The 18,465-nt window shown below is 34.1% G+C and overlaps 1 protein-coding gene across 1 annotated transcript; it reads left to right on the plus strand.

Moving 5' to 3' along the window:
• Nucleotides 1-740: 740 nt before the first annotated feature.
• Nucleotides 741-13,055, plus strand: LOC146163256 (U3 small nucleolar RNA-associated protein 4 homolog). Its single transcript, XM_083382137.1, has 18 exons — nucleotides 741-938; nucleotides 2,404-2,523; nucleotides 3,063-3,131; nucleotides 3,208-3,292; nucleotides 4,045-4,134; nucleotides 4,250-4,328; nucleotides 4,623-4,698; nucleotides 5,387-5,597; nucleotides 6,202-6,281; nucleotides 6,580-6,679; nucleotides 7,136-7,209; nucleotides 7,507-7,635; nucleotides 7,995-8,148; nucleotides 8,455-8,561; nucleotides 9,787-9,882; nucleotides 10,572-10,781; nucleotides 11,382-11,435; nucleotides 12,905-13,055. The coding sequence occupies exons 1-18, from the start codon at nucleotides 780-782 to the stop codon at nucleotides 13,019-13,021; spliced, it is 2,010 nt and encodes a 669-aa protein (XP_083238263.1). The 5' UTR covers nucleotides 741-779; the 3' UTR covers nucleotides 13,022-13,055.
• Nucleotides 13,056-18,465: the final 5,410 nt, after the last annotated feature.

The following is an 18,465-nucleotide window of genomic DNA, read 5'->3' on the forward strand; positions in this document are numbered from 1 at the left end:
TTCGTACTCGGGATCCTTGCTGATCAAATTCATTCACTTTTATTTTCTTTTACTTCCTTTGTTGCAATTCTGCTACTACTAACTAATTTTTCACTTCGTTAGTGAGAGCCGCGGTTGAGAATCACTGGGCTAGATAATTTTATAAACTTAAGCTAAGCTTTCGAATTCGATTTTAAATAAGCAATTGTGGTAAAATCTGTTTCAGTAAGTGAAGATGCGCAATAGTGATTGTATTTTACGAAAGTTTTTCAGCTTGCCATTTTCCAAAGTAAAATACCACTATTTGTTGGTAATCAATGTTATCCCTAGTTTCGAACTAGATGTTATAACAACTTTCAGCAGTTTGCAATCATTGGATTACATTGTGATGATGGGATTTAAGGTAAAATTCACGTGGAAAAAAATTGTAAACAAATGTATTTTCTTAAGTTTATCAATCGTAAAATATTTCAATGCTAGTTGAGCATTAGATCACTATGAATGCAAAATACTAACTTTCATGGACACCCGAGCAATAATATCACCCATTACTATCAAAGTAGTTTATAATAGATAAACTGTTAAGGATTTGGGTCAATATAAAACTCAATTATTTTTTTATGTTTACCGAATAGGATTCAACCATTAACACAAATGTAGCCGATAGGCTTAATATTAAGTTCATAGTGTTAAAATTACTGCAGAAGGAAATGCACCTATTTCACTTCTTTGCTTGAAATATATATATTTTTTTCAGCACTTTAAAGTTCAATTTTAATCCAATACAAATTCACCAAGTAATGAGTGAATTTGTTGTTCATCGCTGCCGCCTGTTCGAATACTCGCCATGCGCAATTCACTGCATAACAGCTTCACCAGTTTCGCATGACTTAGCGGTTGCAAGATCTGATGGAACGATCGAAATATGGAACACAGATGAATCGTGGTTTATCAAACTGGTATTTATGCTGACATACTTTTTATTTGTTTGGTAGATATGAACTTTAAATGGTCGTTTGTGTTAACTCTTATTTTAAGAGAATAATGTTGGCATAATTTCCAAAATCAAATTTTGTGTTTTGTTTCCATATATATCCTGATTGCTTTCAAGAACTTTTTTGGGTGCTGGTTTAGAATCCTACCACAATTATTAAATCAATGCACAGTATTTGAGTTATGGTGCGAGTTAGCGTTTGAGTGTGGGTGAGTCAAGTGTTATTGTATTCATTATTTAATAATAATACCTGACCCACCCCCAGATTGGAAACTTGGGATATTGCGCGGGTGAGATGTTTTGCAGCTGAAAACATGCGCGGCTGAAAATAAAATTTCGACTTGAACTTGCGCGGCTGAAAATAAACCACCAGGCTACCGGACGTTGTAAGTTGCGATACTATAATAAACTTACAGGTTTACAGCGTTCATAGAACATATACTTGAAGCACTGAGCAATTTTTGTTTGGTGTGCGGGCGCAGCTAAATATTTAAAAAGTTTGATAGTGTAACATTTAATAAGCAATATCACTCGATATTGCCTCATTTGACGGCACTATACACGTGACCCTTTTCCACTGATGCATGACCAAAACGCAGAACTGTGCGTTTTTAGCGTTTTGCAGGGGATTCTATATGATTCATTATATTATATACGTCTTATAAACTAGCGTTAAAAAATGTTATGCAACTTCAGTATGCGGCCCGCCAATTTTTTTTGTGCTTGTTGTGGTCCTTGTACATTTTAGTTATGCAGGCCTGATTTAAGGTGACACATTTTCGGTCATACACGAGTGATGAGTGAATAAATGTGACGTCAGTTTTACAGGAGCCATACTAACGTTTCTATAATGTTAATATACTTCTCGTAAATAGTAAAGGTTGTTAAAGTCCATATTTATATTTTAGCAGTATTACTCATTTTTAGGTAATTTAGTTTCATACAGAAGTTTGCGCGGCTGAACACATTTTCTATAAAATGCGCGACTGTGACCGCGGCTGAAGGTGCTACTGCGCGGGGGATTTATCAGGCCAAACTTTCCAACCTGGACTCACCCTAACCCAAAACGCTAATCCGCACCCTAACCCAAATAATGTGTGTTGTGGTAGGATTCTAGACCAGCACCTTTTTTGCAACCATAACTCCGTTAGTTTACATTTTGCGCCTGGTGCACACATGAGATTTTTTTAAAGAAATTTATGTTCATACAATATTTAATAAATTGCACAACTAATTATTTATGCCTGTGAGTATAAAATATGTCAGATGTCCATAAAGCTTGATGCCATTATTTACTTTAAAGGATTTAACAAACTATTAAAAGGAAAAAATTACATGAATCTTATGTCAATAGAAATTGCCGATTGCAATTAAAACGATCTGTCGATCAAATATTTCTTTGTGTAGATAGTCACAACTTTTTATCATAGGTCATTCCTGGTATAAAAGACCACTCGGTTGAATGTTTGGCGTGGGTTGGCAAGCGTCTGCTTTCTGGCGGACTTCACGGCGAAATCACAGAATACGATCTCTCCTCTGCTGCTATTAAGGTGTGTTTATGTGTTGTTAATATAAACATTGAGATTCATTTTATTATTTTTTACTTTGGCTGTGTAACGTATACAAGATTAATATGGAAATGTTTGTTCAGTTAAACCTTTGCGTTTTTGTTCTTTCCGACAATGAAAGGAAGTATATATATGGTAGATGACCAAAATTTAAAGTGTTTACAGTATTTGGAGCATAATGGTTGGAGGTTGTAGTAAGACGTAATAAGAATATCAAAGCCCATACAGAAGTAGGTATCATTTTGGACGTTTCGATTAACTCTTTATTCATTTTCAACATCAGTTATTCGAAACGTCCAAAATGATACCTACTTCTGTATGGGCTTTGATATTCTTATTACGTTTTACAGTATTTATTTTTAAATATATTTTAGGGTCTATACAAAATATCCTAGTTTTTACAATTAGTAAAACGTTAGAAGTCTCACCAGTGTTGCTTGGAGAGTTTCCATGTGTGTAATGGTGACAAACAAAATCAAACTTAAAATGGCCATAATTATAATATTTTTTTACTTTTGAAGACATCAGTAGACAGCTTTGGAACAGCGGTTTGGTGTATGGTTCCATCTACAAATGAAGATAAACTTGCTGTAAGTTTGCAACTTATCCTTCATTTCATAATTTATTGAAATTTAATTTGATATTTTTACTTTTACACCATGTTAGGTTGGTTGTGAAGATGGAAGTGTTAAAATGTTCGACGTTCAAAACAAATCAATTTCGTTTGAGAAGTCCTTTGATAAACAAGAAGGTTGGTTTTAGTCACCTTAGTATCTCACATTTTTATCAACGTTGTCTGAAGAAGGTAATATACTTATTGTAGAAATCAAGCTTTGCAATACTCAGCACTTCTTTCTATTATTGCTTGCGTCTACAAGGACAATAGCGAACGTACAATTTTCGCACGGTACAAATCAAAATAGTAGAGAAATCGGTGCAGGTTTTCTGTAAGGCGAAATAAATTGTTAGCGCTCAATTCTTCCTATATAAACAAAAAGGTTGCGAAAAATAAACATGCCAAAGTTTGATGTCTGGCGTGTATAGTGTCTTCAGTAATGATGCAGGTGATGACTGCACCATGCACCGCAAAACAAAGCTTTATATATCAACTAAATTGGCCCCAAAGGCTAGAAGCTAATTACATTCTTTGCGTGAGAGGCGCGCACTACCGCGCCTAATTAAGTGAGTGTGCTTATGCGATTATTCCAGCGCAAAAACGAAAAATGGAGCAATAGCGAAAGGCAAAAAAATAACACTTATAAATGGCTAAATTTGCAAAATTAGCCTGGATTTCAGCATTAACAGAAACACATTAACTTTATTAAAAAAATGCACAAAATCATTTTCTGTTGAATGGGCAAATCTAGGACCCACATACAAACCAATAAAATATATACAGAATATATACATTCTCTTATGCTGATTCCCATTTCAAAACTTATTGCCAAGTCTTTTCATTCGTTTATAAAAACTGTAGTCTGACTTAACTATTGTTTATCACAGGTCGTATTCTGTCAATGGCTTGGCACGAAGATGGTGGAATTATTGTTACTGGATCTGTTGATGTCATCAGAGTTTGGAGCACAAAAACAGGTACTCTACTAATATCAAATTTCTGTCTTTTTGCCAATTTAAATTTAATTATACCATTTTAATTATTTTTTTAAATAAATTTTGGTTAATAGATATGTTAAACTTTACTTTTCAGGTCGTGCTATTCAAAGAATAACAATCGATCGTCACATGAAGAATGTTGAAGTTATTGTTTGGTCTGTTGTTATTCTGAAGTAAGTCTCTCATATGAAAAACATATTTTTTTAACTTTTGTTCAAGAATTTATACATACATTTTCTTAGTGTTTGAGTTTTTTATATAAATTTTTTATAAATTGCTACAGCTTAACTATTCAGTTCAAAAACTATTGTTATCTGCCAGTCTTGTAATGCTTTTGTAGATTTTGTTTTATAAACTTATTTTCTAATACTTTGCTTAGTATTTTTAAAGACAATTAACAATATAATAAATAAGTAAGCACCAAGAGCAATTATATAATTAGGAACAAAGCACATGATTTTAAACAGAGATCTGACGATAGTAAGCGGAGATTCTGCAGGGCGTCTGCAGTTTTGGGACAGTAAAACTGCAACACAATATAAGGTGATCATAAACTCTGCTCAGCTTTGTTTCTTCTTGTCTCTCTTAAGATATTCAAGTTCTTCTTCAACTTAAAACAAATTAATTAAAAAGTTAAAATAAGGTATATTTTTATAATAGAATTTTTTATCCAGGTTTTTAAATAACTGCATTTTTTCTAATTTTCCTTTATTAAATTAAAAGCATTCTAAAATGTAACTATATAACACAATGTATAACAACTTTATGTTACAAATACATCTGGCATTGCCACCAATTATAAACAATACAAATAAAAGTTACTAGATGTTAGATCAGTGTTTTTTAACCTTTGGATCATGACCCAAAATTTGCCTTTTGTTTGATTTAGTTGGGTCGCTGACTGCTGTAGTTCACATAGTTATTTATGATATTGGTTTTGAGAAAGATTTGTCCAAATTGAAAAAAAATTGTGGAATTGATACTAATACAAGACTAATATTTTAACTTGTTTATGTCTCATGTTTTGTTAGTTACAGAAAGGTTAGTGAAACGATTTCGGTCGCCAACGCTTTGTTGTTATACTTACGCTTAGTATTCGGGTCACAGCGAAAAAAAGTTGGGAAACACTGTGCTAGTTTTAAGGCTAATGTGCTCTCTTTTTTAATTTTTATCACAAAGTTCATGTGATTAAAATATAAACTAACAATCCATAAACTAATTTTTTCCACAGTCATTCCACATTCATCGAGCCGATGTTTTGTGTGTTTGTCCTCACCCAGACGGACGGTCGGTGTTCGCTGCCGGGGTTGACCCCAGGGTGTTTCAGTTCAACCTCACCCACGACGGTGACCCCTCAAGCTGGGTCAAAGGTCGTGCCCTTCAGAGACACACCCACGACATTAGAACTCTCGCAATCGTTAGGAATCAGATTGTGTCTGGAGGTAAATTATTTTGATTTCTTTAATAAAAGTGATTTGGATTAAATCTGGTGAAGTATTTTTTACACTATTGTTCACATATTTGAACCGCATTTAATCAATGAAATCGAAAAAGATAACATGTAAATAAGTATTATTTTGAATTAAATCTGGTAAGGTTTTTTTGTACAATGTTTTACAAATTGGAACTTCTCGAACATGAATATAATTCACCGTTTTAGTTAGAAATTACTGCTGTGGCTGTGATGTACATATTAATTTGATTTTGGGTCGGCGCCAATACATTCCTAATATCGGAAGACTAGAGTTTCCACTTGATATTAGGTATTAGTATCAATTTAAAAACAATTACATACAGAAGTGTGGAATTATCATTGTGCGGAATAATGTTTAAAACAACCCATATAGTTTTAAACAATTATAAAATGGTGCCTACTTCAGTGTGTTTTTCAATTATTCTGCTTGAACTACAGGCTTTTTTTACCATTCAGCTTCAGAAAGTTACTGTTATTGGAAAGAAATGCAACCTCCCACCAATATGTTAAAAAAAAGTTAATTAATTTTTATGGATTGATAACCTCAAAATGCTAAACAAACACTTGTTTAGGTGTCGACACAAATATCCTGACGAATTCACTTGACGGAAAAGCTGCCAGCAAGTTCCAGAGGGTTTACAGTTTTCCTTCAGTAAGTTGAACTAAAACATAAAACCTGCCACAGAGTATTTAAAAATCTTTAAAAAGCATTCAAATGTCTTTGATGTAGTTTATGTCAAGCTAGAGTAATGTGTTCAAAAACTGTAGTAAACTATTTTTTAACTGTTTGGTATTGTGTTGGAACTGTAATTTATACTCTACTGTTTTCATATTATTTTCGAAACAATTTCCAATGATTTCATTTTAGGAAAACCTATAATTTTCTCTCTTATGAAAATTATCCGCAATCCTGTAAAGGCACTTCTGAAAATCATTTTGTTTTTTTAAAGAAATCTCTTGTTTCGGTTTCACCCAAGCTTGGTGTTGCCTTGTTTCAATATCCTGAACATTTAGAGCTGTGGAGTCTAGCAAAAACAAGTTCAACTGGAGGTAATATTAGTAAAGATTTTACTGACCATTTTGGTAATATTATTATATAATCTGCCTAATGTGCAAGCCATAATGTTTTAATTTTTTTCAACATATGTATGAGTACTTCTATAATTTTCAAGTTTTTGCCATCCTTAGAAAAGAATGATGCAATTTCATTGACCCAAATGTAATGGCTATAATAAATGTCTTTGCAAGTTTTTTGGGTTTAGAGTTGTTCTTGTGAGACTACCCTGCTGCGTTTTTATATATTTTTACGGCTGGCAATGCTTACAAACATCTGTAATAAAATAAATATTTCAACCCTCTTTCACGCATCTTTGTTACGTCAAAAACTATCATTCAAAAATGTCTATATGTCGTTTTGCCGATAAACTGGTGTAGTGTCCACTTAAAGCCAGACAGACATAGGTTTTCAAATCACAAATGCACTAATGCAATTATTTCTCTTTTTAGAAGTAGAGTCGAATGACTGTGTCCAAATACAAGAACATCCCGTGAAGCTACTTGAACTGAAAAAGAATAAATCTGTGGGTATTTTATGTTTAGGTTATTATTATAAACTCAAATATATATAACCATTTTAAAGTGTTTTAAAATTACCCATCATGAAAAAACAGTAAGCGCGGTTACAGATAATACTGTATACCATGTGGAATAGGTTTATATATGAAATTACTTTTTTTTTAAATCATCACATTTTTTTCTTCTGTTACACCCACTTAAATTTCCCTACTTCTACAATTGTCTATTTATCCTTAAATTAAATAATAATTAAAAAAATGTATAAATTTACTGTCCTACTAACTGTGCCAAATTTCTATCAGGACCGCAGCCAAATCATCAGCAGTTGTATTTCCAAATGTGGAAAGTGGCTCACTTATTCCACAGCAAGCAATTTGAGGATCTATCAAATAAACGTTGACCTACCTTCGCTCAAAGTGGAAATTCAAAGGGTATTTGGGAATTCGTTTTTACTCAAAAATTTGCAGAATGATTTTGTTAAACTTTGTCTTTGTAAAAAAATACAATTTTAACCACTTATAAACAAAGAAACTAAAGTAGATTCGAAAAATGTTAAGTCTAAAATGATACACCGATAGTTTTTTCAATTTATCTATATATTTTGTATGTCTTTGTTCATATTTCCTTCTTATTTAAACGTTACTGTAATACTTTTCTTTTTTTTTCTTTTTATTTAAAATGGCCAACTAATATAGGAGTTACCAGGTCGTTTAAAATGACAATAGCGTCAAATTTCAATCAATATTATGTCTTCAATGTTTTTATTAAGGTGTCCATGATGTTTTTATAGGTTCGATGTGTTGGTCTCGCTCCAGCGCACACAGTAATTTTTACCCCCGATTCTCGTCACATGATCATCTCCGGAACCAATCACAAGACGCTAATTGTTCAACTTGATTCTGAAACCTATGAAGCGCGACTTGTTCACATGTTCCCTGCCAAATGTAAGTTTGCAAATAAATAAATTGAATGTAAAACAAACAGGAGATCGACGATTTTCTTAGTAAAAAAAGTAAAATCTTATTTAGCCAGATTTGTTTGGTAAAGCTTTTTCATATGATTACAAAATCAGTCCAGTGTATTTTTCAAATTTACTAAAATATTCGCAGAAAATATTTTGAAAAACATTAAAAGGCATTTTTGATGCATACTTGTTTTCTGATGTTTTTTTATTATGTTTTCTGTATACCACAAATCCATTTTTCTAAGGATTTGTGCTTTGTTTTGAATCATATTTGTTTGTATCACAGCTTACACATCGATTACCCATCTTTTGTGCGTCTCAAAATGCTCCAAATATTTGGCCACCGCCAATCTGGACAGCGAGATATGCGTTTATGACATCACAAACATGACGGTGAGTTCGCACTTTGCGATAATCGATTCCTGATCTTTTTTGTAAACAGAGTTTTCATTAACTCGAAATTTTCCCTTAAATAAAATAATTCCCTTAAATAAAGTCTGCCTGAATGCAAATGGTAAAAAATAAACGATTCTCGTTGCTAAACAAACTCATTTGCGGATTGCCAAGTCTTGTTTAATCGTAAGGCAACAGGTAGGCATTTTAATATACCGTCTATGTGTACTAATTTGTAACATACAATGATCTAAGAATGTTTCCAACGATTCTCCTAAAAGTATTAGGTAACGCAAATGTGGTGGTTTTCAACATTTTTCATACCATGGCTCCGTTTAGCCGCCATTTAATCCCCCCCTTAGAAAAACAGCACTTGTAAATTTGTCAATAAAAACATAGTACATAACCTCTTTAAAATCTTAAGCTTTCCATCCGATATATGAGTACTAAAATATTAGTAATTAGAGATGGACCGATATACCGGTTTACCGATAATATCGGCCGATATTTGGCTTCTACCGATATATCGTTATCGGTAAATGAAGGCCGATACTTTTGCCGATAGTTTAGTATGATAATGTGATATAATTTTTCCTGTACAACAAACAACTTAGCAATTGTTTTATCAAAAAAAATTTGGTTTTGGCATCAAAGTTAATATGCAAAATATTACTTTAATAATTAAGAAAGGTGTATAAACTAAAACATTATTAGAATTTTATTTTTAATGATTTCAAGTTTTGAACATTTCCCAGGTATAAAAAAATCGGTATTATAGGGTATCGGTTGAAAAGTTGTAAAAAATCGGGTATAGGTATCGGTCGATCTCTATTAGTAATCTACCTTGCTGAATGATATTTTGATGAGAACAGAATATACAGACAGTACACCGAGCCCATTGTAAAGTAATAACAACAAACTGTACAGTATACAGTATACACCTTAGTCAAAGTTTTATCTCACTTGCAAATAAGACCTGCACTGTTAAGATTTTGAAGTGGGCTCTACTTTAACTAAAACCTGCTTTTTTGGTCAAATTTCAAATCCCCCCTCGAGACTTCAAAATTCAAAAATGAGGCATATCACTGTTTTTACTGTTCTAGTACAAGTTTATTTTTTAAATATAGCCTTCAATATATTTTTAGCCTCTCTGATTCTTTTCGTTTGAAGTCAAATGTAAGGTAAACTTTCACCGAATTAACCTTCATATTGTGTTGTTTTTCAGCAACTATGCAGCGCGCCTCGTTCAGTTCAAATCCCGACCGCGATTGCTTTTTCACCCAACTCCAAATCACTGTGGATTGCTTACGACAATTTACAGGTAACAAGGCGCAGCTTTTAGGTTAAAGAAAATGCTGAAAACAGTGGTTGAAATGTGAAACGCCAATCAAAAGTTGTAAAACTTAAGAAAAAATAAGCTTTTTTTGTTGTACGATCAATCATATTTTTGTTTGCATGAAAACTGCAAGCTGATTTTCCTAATTTTGTATTGCTATAAAAAAAGAACATCAATAACCAGTTTATTTAGTCGATTTTAAAGTTATGGTGTTTACTTTTAATTTGCAGTAGAGAATAATGCTTTTGATACCATAAGTGTACCCATGACTGGACCATAACTAAAAGTACCTTAAAAATCAAATTAAAAACTAGACATTTTAATAACTTTAAAGATGTCTATATTTGGTATTTTTTTTCCCAAAAAGTACTGCGATCCGCATCAAAATGACGTCACTTCTGTGATCAATTAAACAAAATTGAAATCTACAAACTTAATGTTTCCAGGTCAAGAGGTTGAAAGAAGCTTGGCTTCCTTAATAATATTTTACTATTTTCTTATAAATTTACCTTTTAAGATGGAAACTCTGAGTTAATTCTTAAAATATGACTGAATTGCTTTTATTAATTTGATATCGATCGGCGCCGATACCACCCTAGTACGAATGTCGATACTACCACTACGATCCCATATTACATTACATCCCCATTTAATATATTTGTAAAAATCTCCAGGTATTTGAGTTTTGCCTCACCAAGTTCTGCTACACTGACTGGACCAAGAAAGCCCATCTCTCGAAAAAACAACCGATCCTTAAGACTTTAGCTCCGCCTTCAAATCGACACGGGAACACAGCTGTCGTAATCAGCATTATGTTCAAACAAACCGAAGACAAAGAGGAAATCTTTTTCGTGTCCAGATCCGGAATCTACGTCATAGAAAGGGTAACTGAATTGGAATATTGATTGTTGACGTATAATGAAGCTAATTTGTAATTAGGAATATTTTGCATTGTTTGGTTATCGGTAATAAACTAATCTACATTGTAATAATGACGTACAGTGACTCAATTGGGACGAAAAATGCATATTATGTTCCTCTTTGTAGCTTTGTTATATCAGATAACTAAGAGAATGTACTTTGGAACACTATATACGGATCTATTCATAAGTTTAATGGTGAAAATAACGGCCCAAATGTACGTAAAAAGCGACATGCTTTATTGTTCAAACGTTTCGGCAAATGCTATCACAAGTGCTTATGATATCACTGATGATGCATGAACATTTGCCGAAACGTTTGAACAATAAAGCATGTCGCTTTTTACGTACATTTGGGCCGTTATTTTCACCATTAAGAGAATGTAGTTTAGCAGCTACTGTATGTTTTAGAATTTCTTGTATACGTATGGTATATAGACTGAACGTTCAAAAAAATTAGATTGATTTTTAAAATTTTTTTTGTTATCAGGTTAAATTTGTTGCTTTAAACTAGTTACCTTTCATTTTGAATAAGCTTATTTACTTATTCCTTCCATTTTTCAGCTCCCTGAGGGAACATTAAACGAGCCTTATGGAAGGTTCTGCCACAAATTCAGGGTAAATATTGAATTACTTCTATTAATGTTTTTGCATTCTGCGCTATTAAATAAGTGTTTATATGTGTAACCACTGTAACCACCGTCATTCAACCACCTTTTTATGAGTTGTGGATGACCGATAATATCGAATCATAACCGATAGCGAGGTCGTGGTATATCGTCCGACAATAGTGTGGCATTGGTTCTGATTTAATACCTACTTAATGCATGGTAAGCGATAAAAGCATTTTTACCCAGAAAGATATTTGGCTAATATACAAAGTTAACAGCCGAATTCAAATTAATTCCGTCACCTTAACGCAAGTTATGCTTCGAAAAGATGGTTAAAATCGGATTAGCGTACGTAGTGAGGACCTTGTCCGACCAGAGTGATATCAAAGTCGATCGAAAAATCAAAATATGGCATTTTAACCGCTTTATTGGTTCTTCGCAGCGGTTACAAGCTTGGAAAATTCATTTGTACAAATTTTAAAGTTTTCAACTAAATTTAACCCCAATTACGCTATATAAAATTAGGCCTCAATGCCAATATTAACACCATTTTTTTCTCAAATTAAATAATGTTTTAAGTTTGGTTTTAGTAGTGAATTACGGCGGTACTTTTTGCTGCAAACACATATAACGCCGTAAAAAACGAAGTTTACACATTTCCCGGTCGCGACAATTCGGACCTGTTTTTTGGGCAACTTTCTTCGAATTTTTGAGTTTCTAATCCGAATTGGAAAACTTGAAAGGTTGAAAACCTGTGCTTTAAATAGCGCCGTGGTCCATTTGCGTGGGCCTGAACTAAAAGTGACCCGCACCGGGCCAAACCGGTTCACTGCGTGACCTTAGGTGACCTTCAGGACGCACGCTTTTCTATATGCGATTGACTTTCTTGAAAAATACTTGCGATTTAAAGAATAGGAAAAATAAATGTGAAAGCGGTGCGCGGGCGCACAATTTGGAAGTGACATTTGAATATAAATTGTACAAATGTACGGGCAGCTTGATTAAATAATATGTACATGATTTTTTTGCACATTGTCTCGTAAAAATATTTGAAGTGGCCTTTCTTTATTTTTTTACATTTTTTTACCTTCTAAACAATCTTTTCCAAACAAAAACATGTTTTCTTCTTTTTTTTCCTATTTATAAGTTAATGGTTTTACAATGAATATGGCTAATCTAATAGGTGTCTGTTCCCCTTTCGTAAGACCTCTTATAGTAGTTTTACTTCCCAACCATACTTTTTTCTAACAAACTGTCAAGAGTGTGTTTTAGGATTCCCAACTTTTGATTTATTGGTTCTAACGTTTGTGTACGATTATTAGAGTTAGGGATGTCAAAAACTTTACATTTTAATACCGATACCCTTTTTTTCGTTCAAAAAGTATATTTGAGAAACACTTTAATGCTGGTTGTCGTAAGTAAACAAGGTTTCATTACAGAGACAAACTCTAATTTCTGTATTTTCCAAATTTTTAGCCCATTATGTTCTGTGACGTCACAGACGACAACACAATGCTCGTTGTGGAGCGCCCTCTTCAGGAAATTTGGAGCCAACTGCCGCCGACGCTTTACCAAAAGAAATTCGGAACGTGAAACAAATCACTTCGTTTTGTCTTGAAAATAAATGTCGCTCGAAAAAATGTGCTGACATATTTTGTTTTAATTATCGTCTGTTGAAGACAGACACCGGTATATTTGGCAGTATATTGCTATTTGCAAAAACCTTGACTAGGTGAACTGTGAAAGAAAACTCCAAAAACCTAAAAGTAAGCTCATTTGCCAAATATAATTTCTTACAAACTCCAAGGTAGCCCTTCTCTTTGTTAACATTAGCATCAGAGTAACATAGGTCCCGCTTTCATTTTCAATAAAGAAGATTGCGTAAACTAGCAGCATCGAGTGCGCAGTCCAAGATTAGCTTTTCTCACATGCAGCTGATGTTTCCCGAAAACGTATTGTGATGTAACACTTAAGGGTGGTTCCCCCAAAGCGGCAAATACTATTTCCAGTTTGTATCCTGAGTAAACAAGCATGGGTTGGCAGGCTTAAGCATGCACGCGAATGCAGTTTAATTGAAGGGCGCCCTATTTAAACCCTAAATTATAGCTTGATAGTGAATTCCAACGCCAAAAAAATCGAGTAGATCGACATCATCTTTTTGGCTTTGGAATTTATTATCAAGCTATGCGGATCGCAATACTCTCTAAAATATCGAATATCGGTAGAGAAATAAAATAAGATCGGACATCCGTACTATAGTTATGTTTTTCTATACTGCGTTGTAGACGGATTGTTTATTTAAATTAACAAATTTTAGTGATTTTTTGGAACACAATACACGGGTTTATTTAGTAATTTTAATAAAAATATAAAAGCCATAATATTTGATAAAAGCGACATTTCCCTTTTTTTCGCTGCTAATTTTTGTCCTTTTTTCCTTTCTTTTTACGTTTTGTCGCTTTTATCTTCACTTGATTTTTACACTGATGATGGCATGAGTTATTGCTGAAACGTCTGTAAATTGCGAAATGTCGCTTTTATCAAATATTATGGCTTTTATATTTTTATTAAAATTAGTGATTTTTATTCTTCTATCTTTTTATAGTCAGCCAATTACAGTTCACCTTTGCAACGAAAAACCCGACTTTCATAAACTATCAACAGTCGTTAATCCAGCGCACAACAGCGTCATCTTCAAAACGCGTCAACGGAGCCATTCCCTATAAAAAGCTGCTATTAATAGCGTAGAGTTGCGTCGTTTTCAGTGCACTGGATCTAGAGATATCGCGCCAATCTCTAATGAAAATAGAATAGACGCAATTACCCTTAAACCAACCTTTTGCCTGGTTTTCTTAACCTTCATTTCGAGCTGTTTAAGCGTACAAACGTATCACGATGGCAATTTTAAAAATGCTTGGAGCAAGCGCTACAAAAAACTTCAATCTCTATGCGCCGACTGATTTTGGTCAACTAGGTAAAGGCACCCTGTCTAATGTGTTCTATAAATCAGTAAAAGCCTAAAATGCCTTTATCGTTGGTCAGTAAAACTGGACTAAAATAAAAATGCACACATATGCAGGGAAGTCCGCTAAAATCGGATCGCAGACGATACCCGATGTCTATGTTAGTATCGGTACTCGTCCGATACTGGGGTGGTATTGGTGCGGATCCGATGCCAAATTAATATGTACATTTCAGCCACGGTTTCTAACTGAGAGTCCACTTTGAAAGATGTATTTTTGAAACTTTACGTTTGCAAACTTTTGTAACGCTTTTTGTGTCGGATCTTTTTTGAAAATATGACTTATCGGTCTCGGAACTGGAGACCTATGCGTTATATTTTTTTTTGCAATTAGAGCAAGTCAACTTTGAATCAAGTCTTAATTATGAAAAGAAAACCTATATACGAACATCTCTAATCCAGGAGGGAAAGTAGTATAATTTCTTACTTAAATTAAAAAAGAAATTCTGACTGTAACGCAGGAAAATTTTACAGATAACGTCATAAAGTATCTGTTCGCTACCGTTACAGGTTACGTACACCATTGCCCTAATCACAAGCACTCACATGTGTATAAGTAATGGTTTATTTCCTAACAAGGTGAAGTTCTTTGTTTGCCAAACAACGTTCAACAAAAACGAGATTGTTGTAATACCCTCGTCGTTTGTTCTGGTAACTTAGTGGAGTCGAATACCCATCGTGTTATCCTTAATAACTTGTGTGCCGGTAAGTTTGTGGTAATAAACGTGCAACAGAAACTGGTCGATCATAATTTGCATTCAAGCGATTTATCGGGGATTTCCCGTTGACCGCTGCTTGACCTGAATTATAGGTCAAATATATTGTAGACAAGACAAACTCTTAGTGTGGTGTATATGGAACATCGCTAGTATTTAAAAAAAGAAATAGTCATTGCAACTGCCGACTGCAGTGGTAAAAAAATAAGTCGAAGCGGTCCGGAAAGGCGTTTTGGTTGGATATTTGCAGATACGTCAAACCGGTTAGATAAATGGTCCTTTTTTAACCAGGCCTTGACACTTTTTTACCAGACAGTGGCGCCGTCTCCTTGAATGTATTTACACTAAGATTTCAGTTGCATATTTCTGTACGACATCGAATGATAACCTAAGTTTTCCTAAGGCTACTTGTTATAGACGTCCTGTGGTGTGACGTGACTTTATGACGTCGTCTCTGAAAATTTTGATGCGTCCTGGTAAAAAAATTATGGTACTTTCACCTCAGTAGTGCGGGACACTAAAGTTTTAAATGATAAATTGCAATTCACATTATTCTAATCGTTCTAAAATTCTAAACACGCGTTTTAGGTATATACAGAAATATTATCGTTATGCTATTGTATACCATAAGCATAGCATAATACACCGAAAGCCATGCTAGACCGAATTTGTCGATCAATAATGCAAGCAACATAGGCTACAAAACAACATAGCATTGATATTTTTATGCATATTTCCAACAGAAATTACATAGGACCACCCTTTTTTGACATATAAGTCGTTACAGCCCACGATTTTTTCACAAATAAACACGATTTTCTTTACAAATATAACAATAAATAAGCGTTTAAAACCCTGAAGGTTGTAATTATCCGGCATTCTAGAAAAGGGTAAATTAAGTTCGCAGCAACAGCAGTTCGAGCTTATTTAGCCAACTTGTTTGTCGTTGAGTTTCATGGAATCTACCGGGATGCCAATTAAGCGCCTCATTATGTTATTAAATCGCGAGCTCCGCTTGGGCTTTCCTGCAATTCTCTGTACCTCCCGCATTTATAATATTGTCCAGCAAACTAATTAAGTTGCACATTGTCTACTTTGAAAGTTGACTGCAGTTCCGCTAAATGTATAAGGGCGAATGTTGTTGTTCTTGAGCGGCATCAGAAGACTTTTCAAAATTGATTTCATTCTTCAAGAAAAGTTTTATGGCCAGTTCCCTCCAAGGTGCGTAATTGCACAAATGTACAGCACGACAAGAACATTTGCGCAATAAAATTTGCTCTCATATTCATTTATCTATCATCATTCAGCAGCAGTAAACCCGGACTATAGAGTGCATACGTATTTTTAACCTATGTGATAACCTATGTAAAAAAAGAAGAACCTATGTGATTTAAACGTGTACTTTGTCTGTCAGTAAAAGTTAGTACTAATTTTACCTATACATGAAGTTTCTGAATGTGTGAGGGGCTATAGAGCGTTTTTATGACCCTGTTAGCTGAGATTTAAAATACCCATTCTTACAAAATCAACAATTGCCGAGTGTAGAACTTTCTAAGCGAGAACAATATTTATGGCAACTTAATTTAGACCACGTCAGACTCGTCCTTAGAAAGAAGAGGTCACTTTCTTCTTACAACATTTCTACTTTTAACTTACCGTAAATATAGACTCATTGCAAGAAATTTACCTACCCCAGTTCTTGCACGTTTGTGGAACCCATTTTCCTTCTGGGCATTGAGACTTTAACAAAACCAGGACAAAAAGAGAAGACAGGTACTTTTGTAATCCAAACAATTGTTATATTGAAGTGAATTTCAGCATTTTGATTGGATATTGAGTCAAAGCAAAATGAATATCATTGATGTTGATTTAACTTCTTCATATGTCCTCATGAAAGAAGTATGCTATATGAAAGAAGTATGCTGCTACAATACAAGGTCTATGACAAACAACAATAGTTCCTTTCAGCCTTCAATAATGTTTGGATGCTAGCAATGTCACGGAAAAGGACTTAAACTTTTGAACTGAAAAATTCCCAATCGCTTTGAAAAATATTTTTTTAATGACTTATCAAACTAAACGGTTTTGTCGGCAATGACATTTCCATTACGCGTGGTCAAATTGCTTTTTCATATTGTACGGAGATTCATATTTATAAAATACAGATTCTATGCTGCGACCTTGGCAAAGAAATGTGGGAAATTAAGAACATTACACCATCGATAATGTGGTTAGAAATTCCCTATTGCGTCTTGCACGATTTGGTCTGAAATGGAGTTTCCTTGTTTACACGGGCGAAAGAAAGTACCTAAACATTTAATATGGAATTCTAAGAACATAATTTATTTTTCGTGCGAAAATTGAGATAAAAACCCGATAAAAAGGTAAGGTATTTGACAAAATAACTTAAGCCTGAGAAAAGTCTATCACACAATGACTTAAGTCAAGTGACGTCATTTTGCCCAAGATACTCCAGTCAAGTCAAGTCATTTAAAAACAGTAACTTATGTCATTACAACACTGCAAATAGCTGCAACGGTACATACGGTTTGCTACATTAAGTGACTTTCTGTCTACCGAAACGAGTTATTTGCATCTATAGAAGCGAGACAAAGAAAAACACTTCGGATAATACCCCGACTACCCCGTGTTTGAACCAATGGTAATTTTGCGGAACAAAAACGCCACGAAGATTCCGTGCAAGTTTCCGCATAAAGTTTTTAAATATACCCCTTGAAACAACAACAATTGTGTCACTTTTTCGCAAACTGCAAAAAATGCAAAAAAAAAAAAAATGCAATTTTTTCTGTCAGGTGTACCCATCAGAAAAGAAGAATTGTAATTTTACTATTCGTACTCTTACTGCCGTAGTAGCCTAATCAAGTTAAGCGACCTGGATTGACACAGCGACATCAATTCTCGGCAATACACAGCAGTAATAAAAACAGCCATTCAAGGGAAAAAGCCATTCTTTATATAAAACAAATCTGCTCAAAAAAATTACGTTTTAAAACAAAAAGTGTATTTGGTTCACAAAACTTTTAAAAAGACTTCTGTTTTTTAGGTCCATCCATAGAAGGCGTGATTTAAGTATATTCAGTGAACTGGTTTGACAAACAAAGCCCAGCAGTACAACAGCACCAGGTAGTACTGTAGTAATAGGTAACCGCCGCCAACTTCCGCTTTATAATTGTCGGCCTACAACTCTCTCGGCCCAAAGAGACGAAAGAAAAAAGGCTGCGCGAATCTCAGTCGCCGAGGATTGCGCGGACAAAAGGCTGAGCTGGCTTCGTAGGCGA

Source organism: Ascidiella aspersa, chromosome 2 (assembly GCF_963924565.1).
Source record: "Ascidiella aspersa chromosome 2, kaAscAspe10.2, whole genome shotgun sequence".
Classification (NCBI taxonomy): domain Eukaryota; kingdom Metazoa; phylum Chordata; class Ascidiacea; order Phlebobranchia; family Ascidiidae; genus Ascidiella; species Ascidiella aspersa.